Genomic DNA, 20,954 nt, shown 5'->3' on the forward strand with positions numbered 1-20,954 from the left:
AATTCCCACAGCTTATGTAAAAGGTGTGGGGAACATTGATACCAAAAAGAAAGCCTTGTCTAGAACTAGGGTGATCCGATTAGCCTGGCCAAGAGGTTAACCTAAAAACAAGAGGGATCATTGGATGGTGACCCCATTGTACTTGGAACCTCGTGGACATGGTGTTGACATGAGATGGGCATGTAATGGCGATGGAGTCATCATCATGGACTTCTTGTGAGGTTAAGGATGATGATGGATGAGATCATTGTTACCCATGCTATTTGAATTGTGCACAATGCTAGGTGCTTGCAATGATGTACTATCATGGGAGTGTTGAGGGACTAACGTCATCGAGGGAAAAGAGGGGAAATAGATATTTCCTTTTTGCTTTCCAAATGCTAGGGGAAATAGAGGGGACCATGGGAAATAACTCCCTAAGCTCTGAACCTCATGACACTTCTCTACTAATGATTTGACATTTCTTTATAGCTTGAATTGTTGTGCTATGCACAAAGGGAAAAATGTCCAGAATATGCTCATTACATCCAAAATATCCATCCTTATTTCCCTCCCTTTCCCCCTCCATGGCATACTCCCCTACTCACATATCCATGGGCAGTTAACTACAAGAGGCCAAACCACCCGTGGCCTACGTTGATGCTTGCAGAGGAGCTTCCCAAGAGAGTTGAACATGGGCAGCCAATTAAAATGCCCAAACCGCTTGAGCTACCCTTGCTCCGCTAAGTTGAGTCAATAGGACATTCCCACGCTCTTGAAAAAGGCATGCTATGTCTAAGGAGTGCCCCATTCCCACGGGTAGCTCCTCTTTCCTCGCTTGCAAAGTAAGACCTCCAAGAGTGTTTGTAGGCTATGCCTGAGGTTGAACAAAGTTGTAGAAAAACAATTTGGCGACTTTCTCGAGAGCAACAAGCAGAAATCAGGGAGTGGAGGGATCCAAAGACAAGGGGAAGACGAACGAGAATACAGGAGTGTTGGATGACGTCGGGATGTGCAATGTGACATCAAAAGGAGAAAGTTCAAAGGAGTGGAGCCAAAGTTTAGGGAGTGGCTTGGATGTGGGTGTAAAAGGTGCGGTAAACGCAAAGAAAACGCAGTAGAGTGGGGGGGTGTGTGGAGCGTGCGTGTGTAGATGGTACGTGTGGTAAGTTCGTGCAGAAGCACCATCCAATTCCATAGTCGGAGAAAAAGAGAGGGCGATTTCCGGGCTGTCAGCGGTCAGCAGAGCCTCAGAGGCCCAACCTGCGTACGATCCCCTTTTGATCCTCCCTCGATACCCCTCCTCGCTTGCCTGGACTCTTCTTCACACCTCCACGATATCATGAGTTGATTTGGGTTGCCTTTGATGATCCGCAGCACCAGTCGCTGCGTCTCTTTGGCCCGAGTTCTTGATGTGGGTTTGTGGGCGTGACACACAGCGCAAAAGAGAGAGAGAGAGAGAGAGAGAGAGAGAGAGAGAGGGAATTGAAATTTGGAATGCACGAGTGAATGCGAATTTGGCTCTGCGGACGTTTGTTCGAGCATGCGACAAAGGGGACAAAGGGACAGAGAAGCCTGACAGAGGGAAGGTCTCCTGTGTTCTTCTCCGCTTCAATTCCGATCATTCTTGTACCCACAATCAGCCCGGCAATTTGGGTCGCGTGCCTACTTGAGAGAGAGAGAGAGAGAGGGAGAGAGAGAGAGAGAGAGAGAGAGAGAGAGAGGCCAGGGTTCGGAGCTTTGTTCGCAGCTCCGCAAGGATTCAGAAAGCATTCGATTTCGAAGGACGCCTAAGCATGCCCCATTCCCCGTGATTAACGCATGTACTGTAAGGACCCATCTCTTATAACGAACTGTAAGATGAATTCCATGCGTGGTCCCTCCAAAAGCAATGTTTGTGTATGAAAAATGTGCGAACGACCTTGTCCAAGAATGTACGAAAGGAAAGCTCCTTTCGTGCTTTGGGCCAATTTTATCATTCTGGTCTAGGTAGCTGCCACACATTTCTCAATATACTTTCAGCCTTATTACATTGCCCCCCCTTTTGTTGCTTGCAGAATTGATGTGCTAGGCTTGCCACACGATTTATATGCAAGGCGCTGCTGGAAACCATTCGTTTTCACTTCATTAATGCCACTCCTGCTGTCCAGTTGGACAAGTTTTTATTTTCTTCATAGTAATCCAACCTTCAATGGAAGCGTGGCGGTGATTTGTTTTTGTCTCCTTGTTCTTGCCTGTTTTCCTGGGGAAGATACAGATGAGGACGACGATGTTAACTTTAAGCAGACTGGATACAATTTTTAACCATGTACAGGAACTGGAACCGCATTGATCTCTGTGGATAATTCCTGTTTCAAATGAGAGGGATTTGGCAAGTTATGATGTAGGCAAGAGGTTGCCTCTAAGTCGAATCCTTCTATAAAAATTCTTTCCAAAATCGTGTCTGTTACTTTGAATCTTGACATAATCAGCTATGATGGAAACAGCTGGATTTACTTTGGGGGCTAAACAGGGTATTGGTCGGAAGGCAGCAACTCCACCCAAGGATTTATGGGTTGCTGTTAGGAGTGGTACACCCCACGATGTTGATGCTGCATTGATAGTGCTTAGAAAGAACAACGGTAACATAGATGCACGGAATACTTTTGGGTCAACGGCATTGCACATTGCCGTATGGAGGAACCATGTCCCGATAGTCAAGAGGTTGCTAGCAGCAGGAGCTGATGCTGATGTCCGGGTACGCCACGCTTTGACTGTCTTTCCCCTGTTTTTCTTTTCAGTCCTGGGTTTTCTTGGTTCACTCTCGATGACGTTCTGCACTGGTTTGGAAGCTTGGCTTGCTGCTTTATGAGAGGACATGACTGAAAGTAATGAATCATAGCATCAGTAGAAATACTGATTCTCGTATGTTCTGCAGAGTAGTCCGATTTCCGGGGTTTAGTGAGACACTTTTTAGACTCCTAGAAAGGTTCTGGAAAGGTTCACACAGTTGGAAAACTGGTGCTCACATTGGTATACAAGAAAAGTAAGAGGAATTTTTGGGAATGGTTGTTGGAGAGGGAAACGATAAGGAGTTCCATAATAAGATTAGACTCTACCTAAGATTGTGGTGCTCTATAGCAAGCTATGTGGACTGTCGACTTCTGCAAGTGGACGGTTAAGATATCAAGATGCATGCTCTAACTTGATAGGTCGTTGGTTGTAAATGACCATGCTGTGTTCGAGTGTGTTTCAAATATGATCTTTGGGAGCAGATCCTATGTACTCCATTTAACTTTTTGGCTTTTTTTGTCTGGGTGATTTTCATGTTGTGATGGCTTATCTTCTAGAAGACCTTTGTCTGAATGGCAGATTGAAAACTTGTTCATGTGCTGATGACAATACTCCATGCCAACAGGATGGGGAATCAGGTTGGAGTAGCCTTCACAGGGCACTTCATTTTGGTCATTTGACAGTTGCAGGAGTTTTGATTGAAGCAGGTGCTTCACTGCTACTGGAAGATTCCAAAGGTCGAACTTCAATTGACCTTCTTTCTGGGCCAGTGAAGCAAGTAGTTGGTGATCTGAATAACGCAGGTGTGTCTGCTACTTCAAGATTATGATTGATCGGTTATTTCTTGTTCTAGAAACATGGGAGAAAGATGGACTTCTAATCATAGGATTTGGTGTAGTAGTTGCGTTTATTTAGCTTTGTTACACCTGCATTGACTTTATTTCTTTTCTGTAACATATGTTGGAAAAATTCATGTCTGTGAAATCTTTCAAACCTGCCTCTTAAAGTGGTGAATCCTTCAGAAGCCACTCTCTGATGATATTGCGAAGCTACAAGATTGAAAACTCTCCTTGTTTAGTAGCTCTAGTTAAGTCCCCGTTCTTTGAACATTGTCCAAATCTTTTCACAGAGAGAGAGAGAGAGAGAGAGAGAGAGAGAGAGAGAGAGAGGTCAACTGAGGACATGTACAGTTCATCCTTTGAAAGCAAAACAAACAGCCAAAACTTCATGATAGTCACCTTGTCATGATTCATGAATTCATTTCTTTCCTACCTTTGACTTATGGATAGATATGTGGATACTCTTGGGAAAGGGTATTCCTTTTCGGAAGTTGATAACTACAACCCTATGCCATATTAGATAGTGTTGCATTCAATTGAGCACTAAGTGTTATACCAATTTTAGGATCCTAATAATTGGTGTCACTGCCACCTTCTCTCACCCCTTTGAATCTCTTGTGGGCTGTCCTTTTGCAACAAGCACAAGAATAATGACTCCTGTGGGCAGTCTTGTGAGGAGAGTGAAACGCTTTAGTTGCTTGCAACTGCTTGCTTCTTCAGCTGAAAACCAGAAATCAGAGATTTGTCGCGAAGAATCGATGTGACATGGAGCCTACCACAGCAAATTCAAATCGTTTGGGGGCTGAAAACAGAAGAAATCTGCTCCGATTGCATTAATTACCATGCATGGACCCATATAGTATTGCGGACCACTCGCAACAACATTTATTGCTGCTTAGACATGCTGCAATTGCATTTATTGCTGCAAATTCTTGCATCTGAATGACTTTGGAGGTGAAATTTGCAAGTTGCAGATCAGCATGTATCTGAATTCAGCCGGGAACAATGCTGAACTGCATTTATTGCATTAGCTGACCACATGTTGTGTGCCTACAGCAGTATGGATATGCATGCAGCTGTCCTAATAGGATGAAACTGCCTTGAATTGCCATCGAAAGGTCCTGCGAGCTGAATTTGCAAGATATTTCTGAGGAATTTGAAGAAAAATTGTACTTCTGGTCACTTGTATGAATTCCCACACTTTGTTTGCATCCGATACTAAGCAGTTATCTTTGTTTGAAGAAAGACATTTTGATTTATTGGAAAGTAGCTCTTTTGGTGAATTTGGAATAATTTATGGGGGATAGGTACACACATGTGCACAAAAGCACCGTTCCAAGCAAGCACAAGCTAGTGTAAGTGGGAGATGGCATTCATAATGTCAGAAAGTAACTTGAGTCTAACCAGAAGTTGGTTGGTACCAGCTACGACATGTGGAAGTTCAACCCGATTATGCTTTAGCCAGAAGGCTATGGAAGGCAAACAAAAGTAGCTCGTTGAGGGATATGTCTATTGAAATTGAATTGCAAAAGGGGGAGCAGAAAGATGGTGGTGCATTGTCTACAATAGTTTTATCAATGAACAAGTATCTTGCTGTGCATATGAAGAGTGCAAAAACAGCCCATGCTGCCTGGGAAATACTTCAGAAGAAGTATGAACTCTCAAACACACTTAGAATTTGGACTTGAGGAACCAGCTGTATGCCTTGGAGATGCATGAGGGTAATTCATTGAAGACAAAGCTGAACTATATTGTGGAACAGCTTGGAGCTAGCAGGGATGAGATTAAGGATGTAGATCTAATCCTTCCTACCTTAAACAGCTTGATGCTCAATTTTGGGGTTTTGATTGTGAGCTGGAAAGGATCGCAAGCTGATCGATATACCAATGTATCCAGGTGAGAAATTATTGAAATATCAACAGGAATGTCAAGGAAACCTGGACTCATGGATTGAGTACAACAGAAGCAATGATCTTAAAATGTTAGGGTCTATCGATAATGATTGGGCAGGGTAGGTCTACTTTTGGATATTGCTTCAACATTGGATCTGGCCTGATATCGTGGCAGAGTTACCATTGCTTTATCCTCCATGGAAGCCGAATATAATGCATCCACTGACGAAGCTTGTAAGGCTATCTGGTCGAGATCAATCTTAAATGATATTTGGACTTATTAAAAACGAGCTAACTCTATTATTGATAATCAAAGCTCTAGTAAATTGCATTTCATGTACAAAGCACATTTAGGTGCAACATCAATTTATACATGAAAACGTACTAAGCAATGAAATTGAGCTTATCTACTGCTTGACATAAGATTAGGTGGCTGATATCCTAAACAGACCTCCTGCCAAAGTTCCAATCCATTATTCATCAAGGGAGAGTGTTGGAAAAGGTGATGCGTGTTAAGGTTAAACCTTAGTACTGGAATAGGGCATCCAGGATGTCATGTCATGGACAAGGGTCAGAGATTTGTAAGGAGGCACTTGATGTGGCAAACCCCCACAGATATCCATCATGGAGGAAGGGGATGGCTACCACATGGCACCGATCCACTGGTCTCTCTTGTAGCCTTGCCACGTGTCACACAAGCATGCACTCACCACACTCCAAGGCAGCCAATCAGATGCAGGTATTGCATCTATGGCGTGTTCTTGATGCATTTTGATTGGGCATAGTATATCAATGTGCCACATTTGATGGGCTTGAAGCCTTGGCTTTTGTGAGAAGCCACCAAGAAGCTTTTCCCCCTCAGCTTCCCACCTCCTTAACTAGGGCTTGCTAGAGGTGACGTTCATTGGGTGTTTGCTCTAAGTTGCTGCATTTCAGGTTGTATGCTTTTGGCATTTCCATTGCAGCAATTCATGTCTGTGTGTGTGTGCATCTATTCCTACCTGTGCATGTGTGTGGAGGGCACTTCAGTCTAGAAGACCACCTCTTTTGTAAAAAAAAAAGGTTATGCTTTTGTGCCCAAGGAAAGGAGAAGAAAGCTTGATGATACTACAATAAAATGCATGGTGGTTGGATTTACAGTCAATCAAATTCCCAACCATTTCATGACAAGCAAAAGGGTGTTCAGGAATCAAACAGGATTGGCACAACGGTTTTCTGCTTTGTGTGGGTTCTACCTTCCCCTACAAACATGCACGTTGTGCATAGCTAGGTACTTGCAGGACGAGTCCCCAACCGATAGACACGGCTGTTTCACTTATACAATTGAGGTGCAAAAGAAAGAATAGATGCAAATCAAATGGTAAATGAGTTATAAAGATTTGCTATTATATGCACTTGTGGTGGAGTAAAGTGCAAGATTGGGAGAGAGCAAACAAAGACCCTTAGAATGCAGAGGGCATTCAAGGTAGTCAAGACGCTTATGACTTTTAGGGCTTACGTGGCCCATATAGGACTCCAAAGCATGTAAGGCACTTAGGGTAGTTAATGTCAAACCTAAAGAATCTAAGTCTAGAAATTGCAAAATGAAATTAAGGCAAAATGATCATAGACAGATGGCTATAGGAAGTAGCGGGCACAATGGTGAATGACGTACGGCAAGCATCTATTTGCCAATCTGTATGGACAAAGCAAGTTTGGCTGACAAGTTGTTGGGTTTGTATAACAAATTGACTGACAGACGTACAGTTTCACAAATGGTTATGTATGGATATACTTAGTGGCTGATGGATGTATGGCCACGATAGGAGCAGCTTCAACAGATGGGCTGAGTAGGGATGGAACAGGAAACTTGTTGATGGTGTTCCTCTGCTCCTGCTCAAGTGCCTGGTGGGTTTCATCTTGTAATGGAAGCCCTCCTGTGCAACCTGTTTGACAGTGTCCTGTGTGGAAAAAATGAGGAGGTGCTGAAAGAGCCCTTCCTGTAGGCATGTTCCAGCAAGGCCTTGCGAGCGATGATATGATGATTGGGTGAGGCTGAATTTGTGTAGCTGCTTATTGTTAGAAACATGGTGGAGATGGAGGGAGAGAGAAGGTTAGGGTGTGAGGAAATGATACATAAATGAAGACATGATGAAAGGCTATCTTATTCATAATCCTGAGAAGTACAAGCCTTATAGGCTACACACTCACACACTTGCACCAAGTGAGATGGGATAAGTCCCATATTGACACGTGGCACTCACACATGACTCACACACATGAACTAGTACTTGAGCTATTGAGCTCTTTATTATTTCGTTTCAGCTTAGTACTAAGAAGGGTCTTAGCGCGCCCTTTGCTCCAGGCTTGTACGAGTTTTCCCTTTTGGTGTACTTTGCATTTTGTCCCATAGGCCTATGAGGCCCCTCGAAGATGTTAATACATCTTTGTTTCTTTCTTTCTCAGTGCTCTCTAGCTCTTTATTCTAGTTTATGGAAAAGATTCGCAGGCATTTTGTGCATGTGAATGATTGATTGACATATAACTTTGTTTGAAGGCGATGTAAATAGCAGAATGAGAATATGAACTTTGAGTAGGCCATACTTCCATTTGACTACAAAGTCCATATTGTCTGAACCAGGAGAATCATGAATAGTAGATGGATTGATAGCATACCCACAAGCATGACTGAAATGATTTAAATTGAAGATTCATTGTTATGTACACGATTCGTTTTGGTTAACCTCTGTATGAAGATGCCTTGATAGAATGATCTAAATGCATTTCTTCCTTTGTACAGCATATTTTGATATTGGAGTGGTTATCTGCTTGAAAGACCAGCATGAAGAATATGGAAAACAGTCTTTGTGTGGTGTGTTGTGTGCTTAGTCCTCACAAAGCATTGCAAAAATGGTTGTTAGATTTTATTTTCAAAATTATAAATTGTTGCTGACTGTGCCACGAAAGCTAATGTGCAAGGCACAATCCTAGTGAGGGGCATAAACTCCATGGGAAATGAGGATTCTGTTTGAAATGCATGTTCTAATGACACAGCCTTGACGCACAGGCAGTACTGAAGTTTTCAGCTGGGGGAATGGTGCAAACTATCAACTTGGTACTGGCACGGCTGGAATTCAGAAACTGCCTTGCCGAGTGGATGTTCTTCAAGGGCTTAACGTGATCACTACAGCTGCTGCAAAGTTTCATAGTGTGGCTATGACTGCAGATGGGAAGCTGTATTCTTGGGGATTTGGAAGAGGTGGTCGATTAGGGCACTCTGAATTTGATATTCACAGGTTTGTGACTCAACAAGAAAGTACAAAAGTGCTGTTTCAAAGATACTACTCTTGATTGAAGATACTACTCCTGACATCATCCTGTAAAGCTGCGTGTGTCTCTCTTTTCCCTCCCCCAAAAGATTAAAAGAAACGAAGAGGAGCTAGTAAAAGATATGTATGGCGTCATTGAACAAGATAAATTCAAGGAAGGTCTAGTGAGTCTTTTAAATCTTTATAGGAACATAACAAAGGATGTCACCTATCTCATGGCAATGCTTAGGCATAACCTTTTACAAAATTTCAAATGGTAAAGTTTGGAACTGGATATGTGTGTATGCTAGAGCACTTTAATGCTGGATTAGTTTTTATCATACACCTTAATCTGGTTTGTATCACTGATAACACTTTTGATAATTGTCTGCAGTGGCCAAGTTGCGGTTATTACACCTAGGCTTGTTTCACGCGGTTTAGGTACATACCGGGTGAAATCTATTGCTGTGGGTAAACACCATACCGTTGTGGCTACAGATGCGGGAGAGGTGTTTACATGGGGCTCAAATAGGGGTAAGGGGATGATCAACTTTTGGTCATTTGGTCATTGTAACATTTTCCTATGAGTCCTTCAGGAATAACCATTGTTTCGGTGCTTTGTATTCCTGAGATCAACAAATGTGTTCAGTTTTATCATTCGTCTGTGAAGGGCGAGCACTAATTGTTTTGGGAAGTAAGTCCAGGCAAACAGAAAAGAGCGTTTTCAAAGCTGCTGTTGCTTCAATCAAATTGCCCTGATGTGTAAAAGCCCACTGTTCCTGAAAATGAAAAACATAAGTCAATTAACATATGGAAGACTGTATATTGTATTGTGTGGAGTTATTTACATGAAAGGTGGGTGCAGCGCATTGCAGAAAACCTATCAGGGTATCCTTGTAAAGGTTGATGTAAGGAGAACAAATTCTACATCTGTAAGATGTCATAAAGCCAGCTCTTGGTTTTTGTTGTTTAAGAACACTTGGCAATAGTCTTTGAGGGTCTCATGAAACTCCCAGCAAAGCTTGTTCTGCCATGAGGTGTACTCTTATGTGTATTTAATGTGCAGAGGGCATCCACTCAAAGTTCTGCTAAAACTAGGGTGAAGGGGTTACCGAGGGCTTTTTTTTTTGGGGGGGGGGGGGTTGAGGGGTTTTGGGTTTTGGGATGGTCCCTCTCATTACCACATGCACTCAATTGCTAAATGTGCTCCTCTCAGTCTCCCTCTCCATATCATTTCTCCAAACTGCGTCCTTTTGCCTGCGCACAGGTTCTATCAACTCGGATGCTGTGTGACTAGACCCTTGCAAGCTGCCTGGCTCACTGCTTATGAGGACTGAGTTTAGTCTCTATCAATTTGAAGTTTGTATTTTTGCCAAAAAAAAGTGGAAGGTGGGATCACAAGCATCACCTTAATTACTGCAAATGTAAAAGTCCCATTAATCAAAATATTTTCATTTCCATCAAAAGGATTGGATATGATGTAGGACTTTCATTCCCAACAGTGAGTGTCATGACAAGGAAAATGAGTATTTTGGTTAATATTTCTCATTAGAACATTATTACATTAGGTGCCAATTTGATGGGGCGGCATATGCTCGTTTTGTTAAATAAACATTCCTTGTATGAGCGGGGAGAGCTTCATCAAGGAACTTTCGAAGATCTTAAGAAAACATTGGCCACTGCACTAGTGTGAACACTACTTGATATGGACAAGGAATTCTTTGTTGTATGCCCAAGTGAGCCTCTATGATGAGAGCACATAGATTCCTAGATATCTCTCAGCATCCCGAAATCTTCAGCTTTCATAAGCCACTACATGGCCATTCTGATGGTCAGACCAACACATTCCCCACAAGCATCGCAATCCACATCAAAAGACTTGTATGAATTGGGGACTACCAGAATTGGTTCTGTAGTCACCTTGCTTTTGAGTGTATTGAATGCTGTCCTTTGTGGCTCATGCCATTTGGAGGCTGCATTCTTTTTAGTCAAGTCATGAAGTGGGGCAGCTATATCACAAAATTGCCTAATAAACCTTCTGTAGTATGAGAAAGACACAGAAAGCTGCATACTTCATGAACACTTTTCAACTCAGGCCATTCCTGAATAGCTTGAATCTTAGTAGATTCCATCTGAATTCCATTCTTGGAAATGATATGCCCCAAATAGTGGATCTCTTCTAGGAAGAATTCACTCTTCTTGCTATTGGCATAGAGCTGATGGTTACGCGGCTCCTAAAAACAATAGACTTTGAAAATACTATAATGTCATTGAAGGAGGTACCAATGAAATGCCAATACGGTCGGAAGATGTGATCCATCATTGTGTTAAAAGTGGCAGGGGCATTTGTAAGTCCAAATGGCATCACTAAGAGTGGGTAGATGTGTGAGTGCCACGTATCCCCATGGGGCTTATCCCATATGCACTTGGTGTTTGAGTGTGTGTGTGTAGAGCCTATAAATTCTGGTTACTTCACTTGTCATGTCATACTTGATGAATGAATGTGAGCCTTTCCATTATATGTCTTCATTTGAGTATCATTTTCTTCCTCCCTAGTCTCTCTCTCTCTCTCTCACACACACACACACACACACACACACACCCCATGTTTCTAACATGGTATCGGAGCAAGTCAGCCCTGCCCTAACTCATCCTGCCACGTCATCATCTTCACCTAACCCTAATTCTGCTCAGCTCCTTCTTGTGCAGTCGCCTCTAGCTGTCTCTTCCTCTCAGCTCATTTCGGCCTCATTCATCCTTCTTCATTTAGCACCTGTTCTTGACTTCACAGCGTGCCACCTCTACTCCCCTCTTCCTTTCGCCTTCATTCAGGTAATTTTTGAGCTATAGGTGCCTATTGCTTGCTGGTCGGCACCCTGTTCTACAAGTGCCTGCACGTGTGGAGGTTTTCATCGCCAAAAAGCAGCCCTTCCATTGCTGCTGCAACATAGTCAATCACCTGTTTGCATCTTTTGCAAATAGGTGATTGGACTTATTCTAAATTTGCAAACAACAAAAATTCTAAATTTGTATGATTGGACTTATTCTAGTCTTACAAAGGTATATATGTTTGCATCTTTTGCAGAAGTTTGAAGGCATTTCCGAGGTGTTCTGAGGATGCTACTGCATAACTGCCTACCACAGGCATTTTCGAGTAGTTTCCTGGCTTCTAGCATATCTACATCAGCCGCCTTTCACATAGGTAACCTTCTGTTGCACTTCGGAGTGCCTTGGTGAGCCATTTAAGGATTGCGGACCTACTGCAACACTCAGTTCTGCATTTCGGGACATATACTTGTTGCTTTTTGATTTGGGTTCACATTTGGAGCAGTACTAGGCTTCTATTTCTTTCCTCTTGCATACGTGGAGTCTCCTATTGTGTTTTGAAGCCCTACACCTGCCCATTCAGCTTGCTGCTCGCCTCCACGAAGCCATTTGTTCATCATGACTTCCTTGTCTGCTAGCTCCTTGCTCATGGAGAAGTTCAAGGGGGAAGGCTTTCCCACATGGCAAACCAAGATGCAGCTGCTTCTTATGCGTGAAGGAGTTTGGGATGTTGTTGAGGACGACAAAGTTGATATACTTGATGAGCAACAACGCAAGCTTTGGAAGCAGCAGGATGCAAAAGCCATTGCCCTCATTGGTCTTTGCTTGGCCGACTCTCTCTGTTGGGGTAAAGGCACTGGCCACCCTATGTAAATAGTACTTTATGTTGTACTTTAGTGTAGGACACTTAAGTACGCTAAGTACACATTTGTACTTAGCTGTACTTAAGGGTTACTACCTTATCCATAATATAAAAGTGTGTACTTGGGGAGGTACCACTCACTCATTGTGATTATCCCCACAAGTGTGTGTCTACAGTGAGTCACTCCCTACTCCCTACTCTCTCCCTCACAATCTATCAACTGGTATCAGAGCCAACGGGCTCTCTCCCTTCCTTTCATCCTCACGGGCTTTCTCTCTCTCGCAGCCAACGGGCTGGAACAGCGACGTATTCCAGATTCTCTCTCCCTTCCTTTCATCCTCACGGGCTTTCTCTCTCTCGCAGCCAACGGGCTGGAACAGCGACGTATTCCGGATTCTCTCTCTCTCTCAGCCAACGGGCTGGAACAGAGAGCTCCTTCTCTCTCAGCCAACGGGCTGGAACAGAGAGCTCCTTCTCTCTCATCGCGATGGCAAAGGCGCTGGCACACGCGTAGACAGCGCGAGAAAGGAGCGGGAGAGGCGTGGGCGAGCTCGCGTAGACAGCGCGAGTAAAAAGCGGGAGAGGCGTGGGCGAGCTCGCGTAGACAGCGCGAATAGCGAGCGGGTCAGCGCTGCAAGGCTTAGTGGGAGAGGCGTGGGCGAGCTGCAGCACGCGGCCCAGCGAGCACGGCTGCAAGGAGGGGCAGCACAACGCGTGGCCCAGCGAGCACGGCTGCAAGGCCGATAGTCGTCGGCCACCAGGGCCGACACCAAACGGCCAGGCCATCGCCAACTTCAAATCCACCCTCCCTCGTCCTCGATTACAATTTCCAGGCGTCGGCCGACAGGACTGACACCAAGTCAGCCAAACCATCGCCTCCTTCAGCCATACGCCGTACAAGCCCTTTTCCTCCTTTCTTGGTACATCGCTTTTCTTTTTTTTTCGTGACGCAAAGGCACATTGCCGTATCGTGCAAAGGTACGCAGGATAAGCTGTACTTTCTTGCACTTCGACAGCAAATTTTTTTTATTTTTTGTGCTTTCCCGCACGTCGAGGAGGATCTTTGAGTCTCATTGGGCTCATACATTGAGGAGAAATTCTTTCCTGTTTATTCGTTGTCCACGGGACAGCACTGTATTTCGCCATTGGCATATGAGCTAGGTGTTCTACTTAAGGCAGGGCTTACACTCGCACTGAGGCATTATGCCGCAAACAGTGTTGAGACAGGTCTTATCACTTGGCCAGTGATTGTACACAGTGTTGGCACTGGGTATATGCATGGTCAGATCTGTTTAGACACATGCAGTGTATGCCATTGGATGCAGGTCAAACCACATGCAGTCACATGCCTTGTGAGCAGTATCAGTTGATGCCATTTACTGTGTTAATGCATGAAATGTGCCGTCCATTCAAGGGGCTTTTGATGCTATTCTGCGTGGGACATATGCTTTAATTTGTTGCTGCAAGTACATCCACATTTGGTACAGATTTGGTCGATTTTGACCAAGTTTGACTTTCGTCAAATTTGGGGCTTTTGTTGCCTGACCGGCAATCTGTCAAGTGGAAGCACTCTACATACATCAGACTATCTCGTGGAGCACTACTATGCTTTGAAAGTGCAAATTTGACTTACAGTGTTTGGTCAAAGGTCAATCTTTTCAAATTGTATGTTAAATCTCTGATTTTCTTCATGCATTCAAAGGGCTTTTGAGCCACCTCACTTCCAAACTGTAAATTCAGTTGGGGGGGAAGTTTATGAAGCATATGGAGGTCTAAAATCAGGGATTTTCATCAAAAAATCAGAGATTTACAGTTTCTTTTTTTTGACAGTCCGGGACTGTCAAACATCAGGTTTGGCCATCTTTGACTATCAACAAAGTCAAAAATACTGCTGTTTTCTATTATATCAGTTCTGGGATTTTTCTGGAGCGATTTGACGCAGCCGTACCGCACTTTCGCCAGCGAAAAACACAGGAACAGTTTGCTGTACTGTTTCTGCAGCAAGTGGGAGAAAAATATTCAGTTGGTTTTGTGCCACTGAAACAGTACCAAATTCACTTTTGATCGTACTTCCGCTGCGGGGGAATTTTCTTGGAGTGACTAGTGCTTAATTGCACGACTACAGGGAGTCAAACTCTACTTTCTTTACCATGAGTTCCGGCAGCGACGTGTCGTCCTTGTTCCAGATAAAGAAGCTCGAAGGAGCTAAAAACTACGACATATGGAGGACACAATGCTACAATGTGTTGATGCAGAAGGACCAGTACAAGCCTATAAAGGAGAAGGGTGTTAAGCCCTCCAACGTTACTGATGAGCAGTGGGAGAAGATGGACAACTTGGCCATGTCGACCATTATGCTTACAGTTGTTGATTCACTGGTTGTAGGCATCAGGGATGAACCTACTGCGTGGAAGATGTGGAAACGTCTTGAGGATACTTATGCCAAGAAAAGTGCCACGGGAAAAGCTTACTGGCTAAAAAAGCTTGTTGGTCTTCAAATGAAGGAGGGGACACCTATGTCCACTCATATTATTGAGTTTAACAGCATATTCAGCCAGGTGATCAACCAGGGGTTGAAGCTTGATGATGAGCTGAAAGCTACACTCATCCTATGTTCTCTACCTGAGTCATGGGACACATTCAGGACTTCTACCAGCAACTCAAATGCCATTCTGTTATTTGCAGATGTGGAGAGTGCTCTTCTACAGGAAGAGATGAATAGAAAGAACAATGCTGTTGGGAAGTCGAATGCTTTGAATGCACGCAGCAGGTCCAAGACACGTGGAAACTACAAAGAAAGAGAGAGGAGCAAGTCCCGCTCTAAAAGTGATCTTGTATGCAACTATTGCGGCAAAAAGGGACATATTGAGAAAAAGTGTTTTCAAAAGAAGAACGACCTGAGAGCCAAAGAAGGCAAGACTCAAGGCAAGTCTAAGGGCAAGGAAAAAGAGGAGCTGCATGTTACTTATGTTAGTGACAGTGACAGTGGACGTGAGATATGTTTCACCTCTTCACTGGAGGCTCATACACTTCATGCTGGTGATGGATCAGATATGCTTTCCTGGATTATAGATTCAGGTGCTTCCTTTCATGTTACACCCTACAGAGATCTGTTTGTCAGATATGCAGGAGGGCAGAAGGGAGTTGTCTTTCTTGGTGATAACCATGCATGTTCGATCATTGGCATAGGTGATGTAAGGCTTGTTCTTGAAAATGGCCAACAGTTAATGCTCAAAGGAGTCAGGCATGTCCCTCAAGTGAAGAAGAACTTGATTTCCACAGGTTTATTGGATGACGATGGTTATCAGACCACCTTTGGCAGTCAGAAATGGAAAATCAGCAAAGGGGCAATGGCTATTGCCAGGGGTCCTAAGGTTGATACTTTGTACTCACTTCATGCTGGACATTGTCCGCATTCCGATGTAAATGCCGCCGAGCTGCCAAAGATTTCATTGTGGCATAGCCGGCTTGGCCATATGAGTATTAAGGGAATGGAGCAATTGGCTCATTTTGGTTACTTGCCGAGTCTAAAATTTTCAGATTTAAAGAAATGTGAATTTTGTCTCTACGGTCGTCAAGTACAAATACCTCATAAGAAAAGGTCAGATCAGAAATTACAGCTCTTGGAGCTTGTACATACAGATGTGTGTGAGATGCCTACACTCTCTTTAGGAGGTTCTAAGTACATACTGTCATTCATAGATGACGCCACTCGCAAAGTGTGGGTCTACACTCTCAAAAAGAAGAGTGATACGTTCAAGGCTTTCACTAAGTTTGTTGCACTGGTCGAAAATGAGACAGGCAATAAACTGAAAGCTTTACGATCTGACAATGGTGGAGAGTATTTGTCCAAAGAGTTTCAAGAATTCTGTGAGGCAAAAGGTATTCAAAGGGTGTTGTCTGCACCATATGATCCTCCACAGAATGGTACCGCTGAAAAAATGTTCAGGACCATTCAAGAGAAAGTCAGATCCATGTTGTCACATGCTGCATTGCCCCACACATTTTGGGCTGAAGCTGTAAAGACAGCTGTGCACCTTATTAACAGGTCACCAAACAAGAGACTATGTGGCGGTGTGCCTGAACAGGCATGGACGGGTAAGCCTCCGTCTTACAAACACCTACGGGTCTTTGGTTGTGTCGCGTATGTGCATGTACGCAGGGAGGACAGAACTAAACTGGATCCAAAGTCTCTTAAATGCATATTCCTAGGTTACGGTGACAAAGGTGAGATGGGCTACAGGATTTGGGATCCCAAGAACAGAAAACTTATACGCAGCAATGATGTCGTGTTTGATGAAACCATCATGTTCAAGGAACCTGTTGTACAGCAGGGACCTTTAAAAGTAACTATTGATGATGACAGGCATCATGGGCAACACGAACAGGCTGTAAATCAGCCACAACAGCAGCATAACCAGCGATTAAATGATGCTGCAGCAGGTCCTAATGGACAGCCAGGTATGGCAGAAGACATCCCAATGGATGAGGCACAGTTAGGTGATCTTCCTGACATGCAAATGCAGCCAGGAGACATGGGACAGCCACCTTATCTGGGTGATGAACAGGCTGGACAGCCAGCTCAAGACGATGGTCATTGGGTTAGAAGGTCAACTAGACCGACGCGGCAGCCAGAAAGATTTGTTCCAGGCATTGATTATTTGATGCTCACTGATTGTGGAGAGCCTTCATGCTACAGAGAGGCTAGGCAGAGGGCAGACAAGGTTCAATGGGATCTTGCTATGAAGGCTGAAATGGACAGCCTTCACAAGAATGGCACTTGGGAATTGGTATCCTTGCCTACTGGTAAGAAGGTACTGCCATGCAAATGGGTTTATCGACTTAAGGTCACACCTGGTGAAAAGCCAAGGCATAAAGCCAGACTGGTTGCCAAGGGGTTCAAGCAGGAATATGGTGTTGACTTTGATGAGATATTCTCTCCTGTCGTTAAGATGACAACACTCAGAACTGTATTAGCATTGGTTGCATATGCAGATATGGACTTGGTCCAAATGGATGTCAAGACGGCATTTCTTCATGGTGATTTACATGAAGAGATTTTTATGCAGCAGCCAGAAGGCTTTACAGTAAAGGGAAAAGAGAAGCTTGTGTGCAGGCTGAAGAAAAGTCTTTATGGTCTTAAGCAGGCACCCAGAGAATGGTATCATAAGTTTGATACATTCATGCGAATCCAAGGATATAGGAGAAGTGACATTGATCACTGCTTGTATACCAAGAAAGCTTCAGATGGCAGTTTACTGATCCTCATTTTGTATGTGGATGATATGTTGATTGCTGGAAAATCTCATAAGGAGATCAATGCCTTGAAGAAAAGATTGCACCAAACCTTTGATATGAAGGATCTTGGTGATGCCAACCATATACTGGGCATGCGGATACTTCGGGATAGGGAAAAGCGGTTGCTATACTTGTCTCAGAAAGAATACATTGGCAAGGTCTTGCAGAGATTTCACATGGAAGGGGGAAAGAGTATTGGTACTCCATTGCCTCCTTATGTGAAAATCAGTGCTTTGGACAGCCCTCAGACAGATGCTGAGAGAGTTGAGATGTCAAAGATCCCGTATGCATCAGCGTGTGGCAGTCTCATGTATGCTATGGTTGCAACCAGGCCCGATATTGCGTTTGCAGTGGGAGTGGTTAGTAGATACATGGCAAACCCCGGCAAGAAGCATTGGAATGCAGTGAAAGGTATCATGAGATACCTGAAGGGTACACAAGATTTGTGTATATGTTTCGGCAGTCAAGATGCAAAAGTGCAAGGTTATACAGACTCTGATTATGCCGGTCACCCTGATACTCGGAAGTCTACTACCGGATACGTTTTCACTTTCACTGGAGGTGCAGTGTCGTGGGTATCTAGAATGCAGCAATGCGTTGCATTGTCTACCACAGAAGCTGAATATATTGCAGCCACTGACGCATGCAAGGAGGCTATATGGCTATCTCGGTTAGTGGCAGATTTGGGTTATCCATTGGAGATTCCATTGTTGCATTGTGACAGTCAGAGTGCCATACAGTTGGCACGTAATCCTGTCTTTCATGCAAAGACGAAGCACATAGATGTGAAATATCACTTCATCAGGGAGGTGCTTGAAAACAAGCAAATTCAGCTTGTTAAGGTGCATACAGATGACAATCCGGCAGATCTGTTAACCAAAGGGTTAGCTGCAGAGAGGTTTGCACACTGCAGATCTCTTATGGGTATTGGTTGAGGCCAATATTCTTTCTCTCCTTGAGGGCACACTGCCTTTAAGTGGGAGGTTGTTGGGGTAAAGGCACTGGCCACCCTATGTAAATAGTACTTTATGTTGTACTTTAGTGTAGGACACTTAAGTACGCTAAGTACACATTTGTACTTAGCTGTACTTAAGGGTTACTACCTTATCCATAATATAAAAGTGTGTACTTGGGACTCACTCATTGTGATTATCCCCACAAGTGTGTGTCTATAGTGAGTCACTCCCTACTCCCTACTCTCTTCCTCACAATCTATCACTCTCATCCATCATGTGGACTCCGAGTCAACTGCTAAGGAGATTTGGGATCGCCTTGAGACGTTATTTGGTAATAAATTTACCAACTCCAAAGTATTTTTGAAGCTCAAGTTCTATGATTTGAAAATGGAGGAGAGTGATGAGTTGAGTGATCATCTAGCAAGGTTCCAATCTCTTGTTCAACAATTCTTAAGTTTGAAAAGAGCGCTTGATGATGAAGATAAGATGGTTGTCCTCACGAAGAGTATGCACGGGATATCACACAACTCTTGAAGTACTACGCCTTGCCACTACCACGTTTGATGATATGGTGGCTCTACTCATTGAGAAGGACCGTCGTAACAAAGAAGCCATTGTTGCCTCTTCTGGTGATCGAGCATTTGCTTCCACAAGCAAATGGAAGACCAACAAGAATATTATTTGCAGGTTTTGCAAGAGAAAAGGACATATTGAGGCTAATTGCTTCAAGAAGAAGGAACATGAACAAGAGAAGCACCATGCCAATTTGCTTGCTAAAGAACAGACCGAACCTGAAGAGCCCTCTGAGGAGATACATGCAGCCACAGCTGAAGTTCATAGCCTCTCTCTTGAGGAGCCTTATGACTCAGATTGGGCTTTTTAGGCCCCATATGCTATGTGTTTTTGTGTTGAGTCAATAAAGGTTCCGTGCCTTGAGTTGTCCCTCTAAAATAAATGTATTTGGAGTCAATAAGAGGTACTCTGCCGTGGGTTGTCCCCCAAAAATGATTGTATGGTTTTTTACTTTGGTGTGATGGTATTGACCATCCAATTGAGAGTAAGGGGGGGTGACGAGTGATGGTTTACCCTTGCCGGTCTCAAGGTGCGGTCTCAAGTTGACACCTGGTGAAGTTTTCGTCCAAGTTGTGGTCTACTGGTATTGCGATAATTCTTTCTTTATTAAATGGTGCGTTGCCCTATCAGCTAGATTTAGATGCTCGTTTGGGAGAGACTAAAATGAAATCGTTTAGACTTCACAAGAAGTTGTAGCTTGAATGAAGAGATTTTGGACTACCTTTTGATTAGCCTTCTCCTTTAGTGCTAGCCTTCGTCATGGCTGAGTCTGCCCTTCACCTCCGGAGTGCCGATAGAAACTCAGCACGAAGACTTTGTATAAATGGATACTCAAGTATGTGTGGGTGTGTGGATTTGTATGTGTGAGAGCATATTTTTATACCATGGTCTACACCCACTGTTGGGTGCTGATGGCGTCAGGGGGGATGTCATAGTAGCTAGTCCCTGCTATGCGTAATGGAGTTTATGGTTTTCAACCTTGTAAGTGACTATCATGAGATTGAAATTGCACTATGTTGTGTTTTTAGAGGATGAGTTTGGGAATGTTCCTGGATTCATCTAGGTATATGAGCCTTTCTATTGTATCTTCATTTGAGTATCATTTCCTTCCTCCCTAGTCTATCTCTCTCTCTCATAAGCCATGTTTCTAATAGTTGTATGCGAACTTGGTGGTAACCACTTTTCAAATTTATCCTGCTGAAAACTGAAGCTTCATTGAGTTAATCCAGCACATCATCTATGCGCGGAATTAATAATCTATTCTTCTTGTTTAGTGCGCGATAATCAACACACATACAAAATGAAACATCTTTCTTCTGTATAGCAAGTCTTGTACTTGGTTAAGCCTTTGGACAGCAAGGCCTGTACTTGAGCCATAATGTCATTTCTCTGGGTAACTTTGACCCTATAAGGCAGTCTATTGGGTGGCTCACTACTAGGCATCAGCTCTATACAATGGTCTTCTGGTCTCTCAGGGGGTAACTCCCCTAGCAATGCATCTGGGAAGCAATCTTTAAATTTTCAAGAATGTGAGTTTTCTCTATCAACATAATTCAAATCAGCATGCATTTTGAAATCTCTTTCTTTAATGAAGACCATGTACGTTGAAACTGTAGACTTAGAGACAATGGGGGTGGTCTGCCCTTTTTTTATGGCAACATTACGTTGCA

The 20,954-nt window shown here is 43.6% G+C and overlaps 1 protein-coding gene across 2 annotated transcripts in view; it reads left to right on the top strand.

Moving 5' to 3' along the window:
• The first annotated feature begins 1,184 nt into the window (after positions 1-1,184).
• Positions 1,185-20,954, top strand: part of LOC147889538 (ankyrin repeat family protein / regulator of chromosome condensation (RCC1) family protein) — a 31,915-nt gene continuing 12,145 nt past the window's right edge. The window contains exons 1-5 of one of the 2 annotated variants that reach the window (XM_087391188.1): positions 1,185-1,807; positions 2,037-2,716; positions 3,377-3,554; positions 8,529-8,757; positions 9,164-9,303. In XM_087391188.1, coding sequence (XP_087247314.1) covers positions 2,453-2,716; positions 3,377-3,554; positions 8,529-8,757; positions 9,164-9,303 — 811 coding nt within the window. In that variant the 5' untranslated portion in view covers positions 1,185-1,807; positions 2,037-2,452. The remainder of the gene's footprint in view (positions 1,808-2,036; positions 2,717-3,376; positions 3,555-8,528; positions 8,758-9,163; positions 9,304-20,954) is intronic. The other variant, XM_087391189.1, reaches the window with a different exon arrangement.

Source organism: Dipteris shenzhenensis, chromosome 20, assembly GCF_047967505.1.
Source record: "Dipteris shenzhenensis isolate YYH24624 ecotype China chromosome 20, Dip_SZ_1.0, whole genome shotgun sequence".
Classification (NCBI taxonomy): Eukaryota; Viridiplantae; Streptophyta; class Polypodiopsida; order Gleicheniales; family Dipteridaceae; genus Dipteris; species Dipteris shenzhenensis.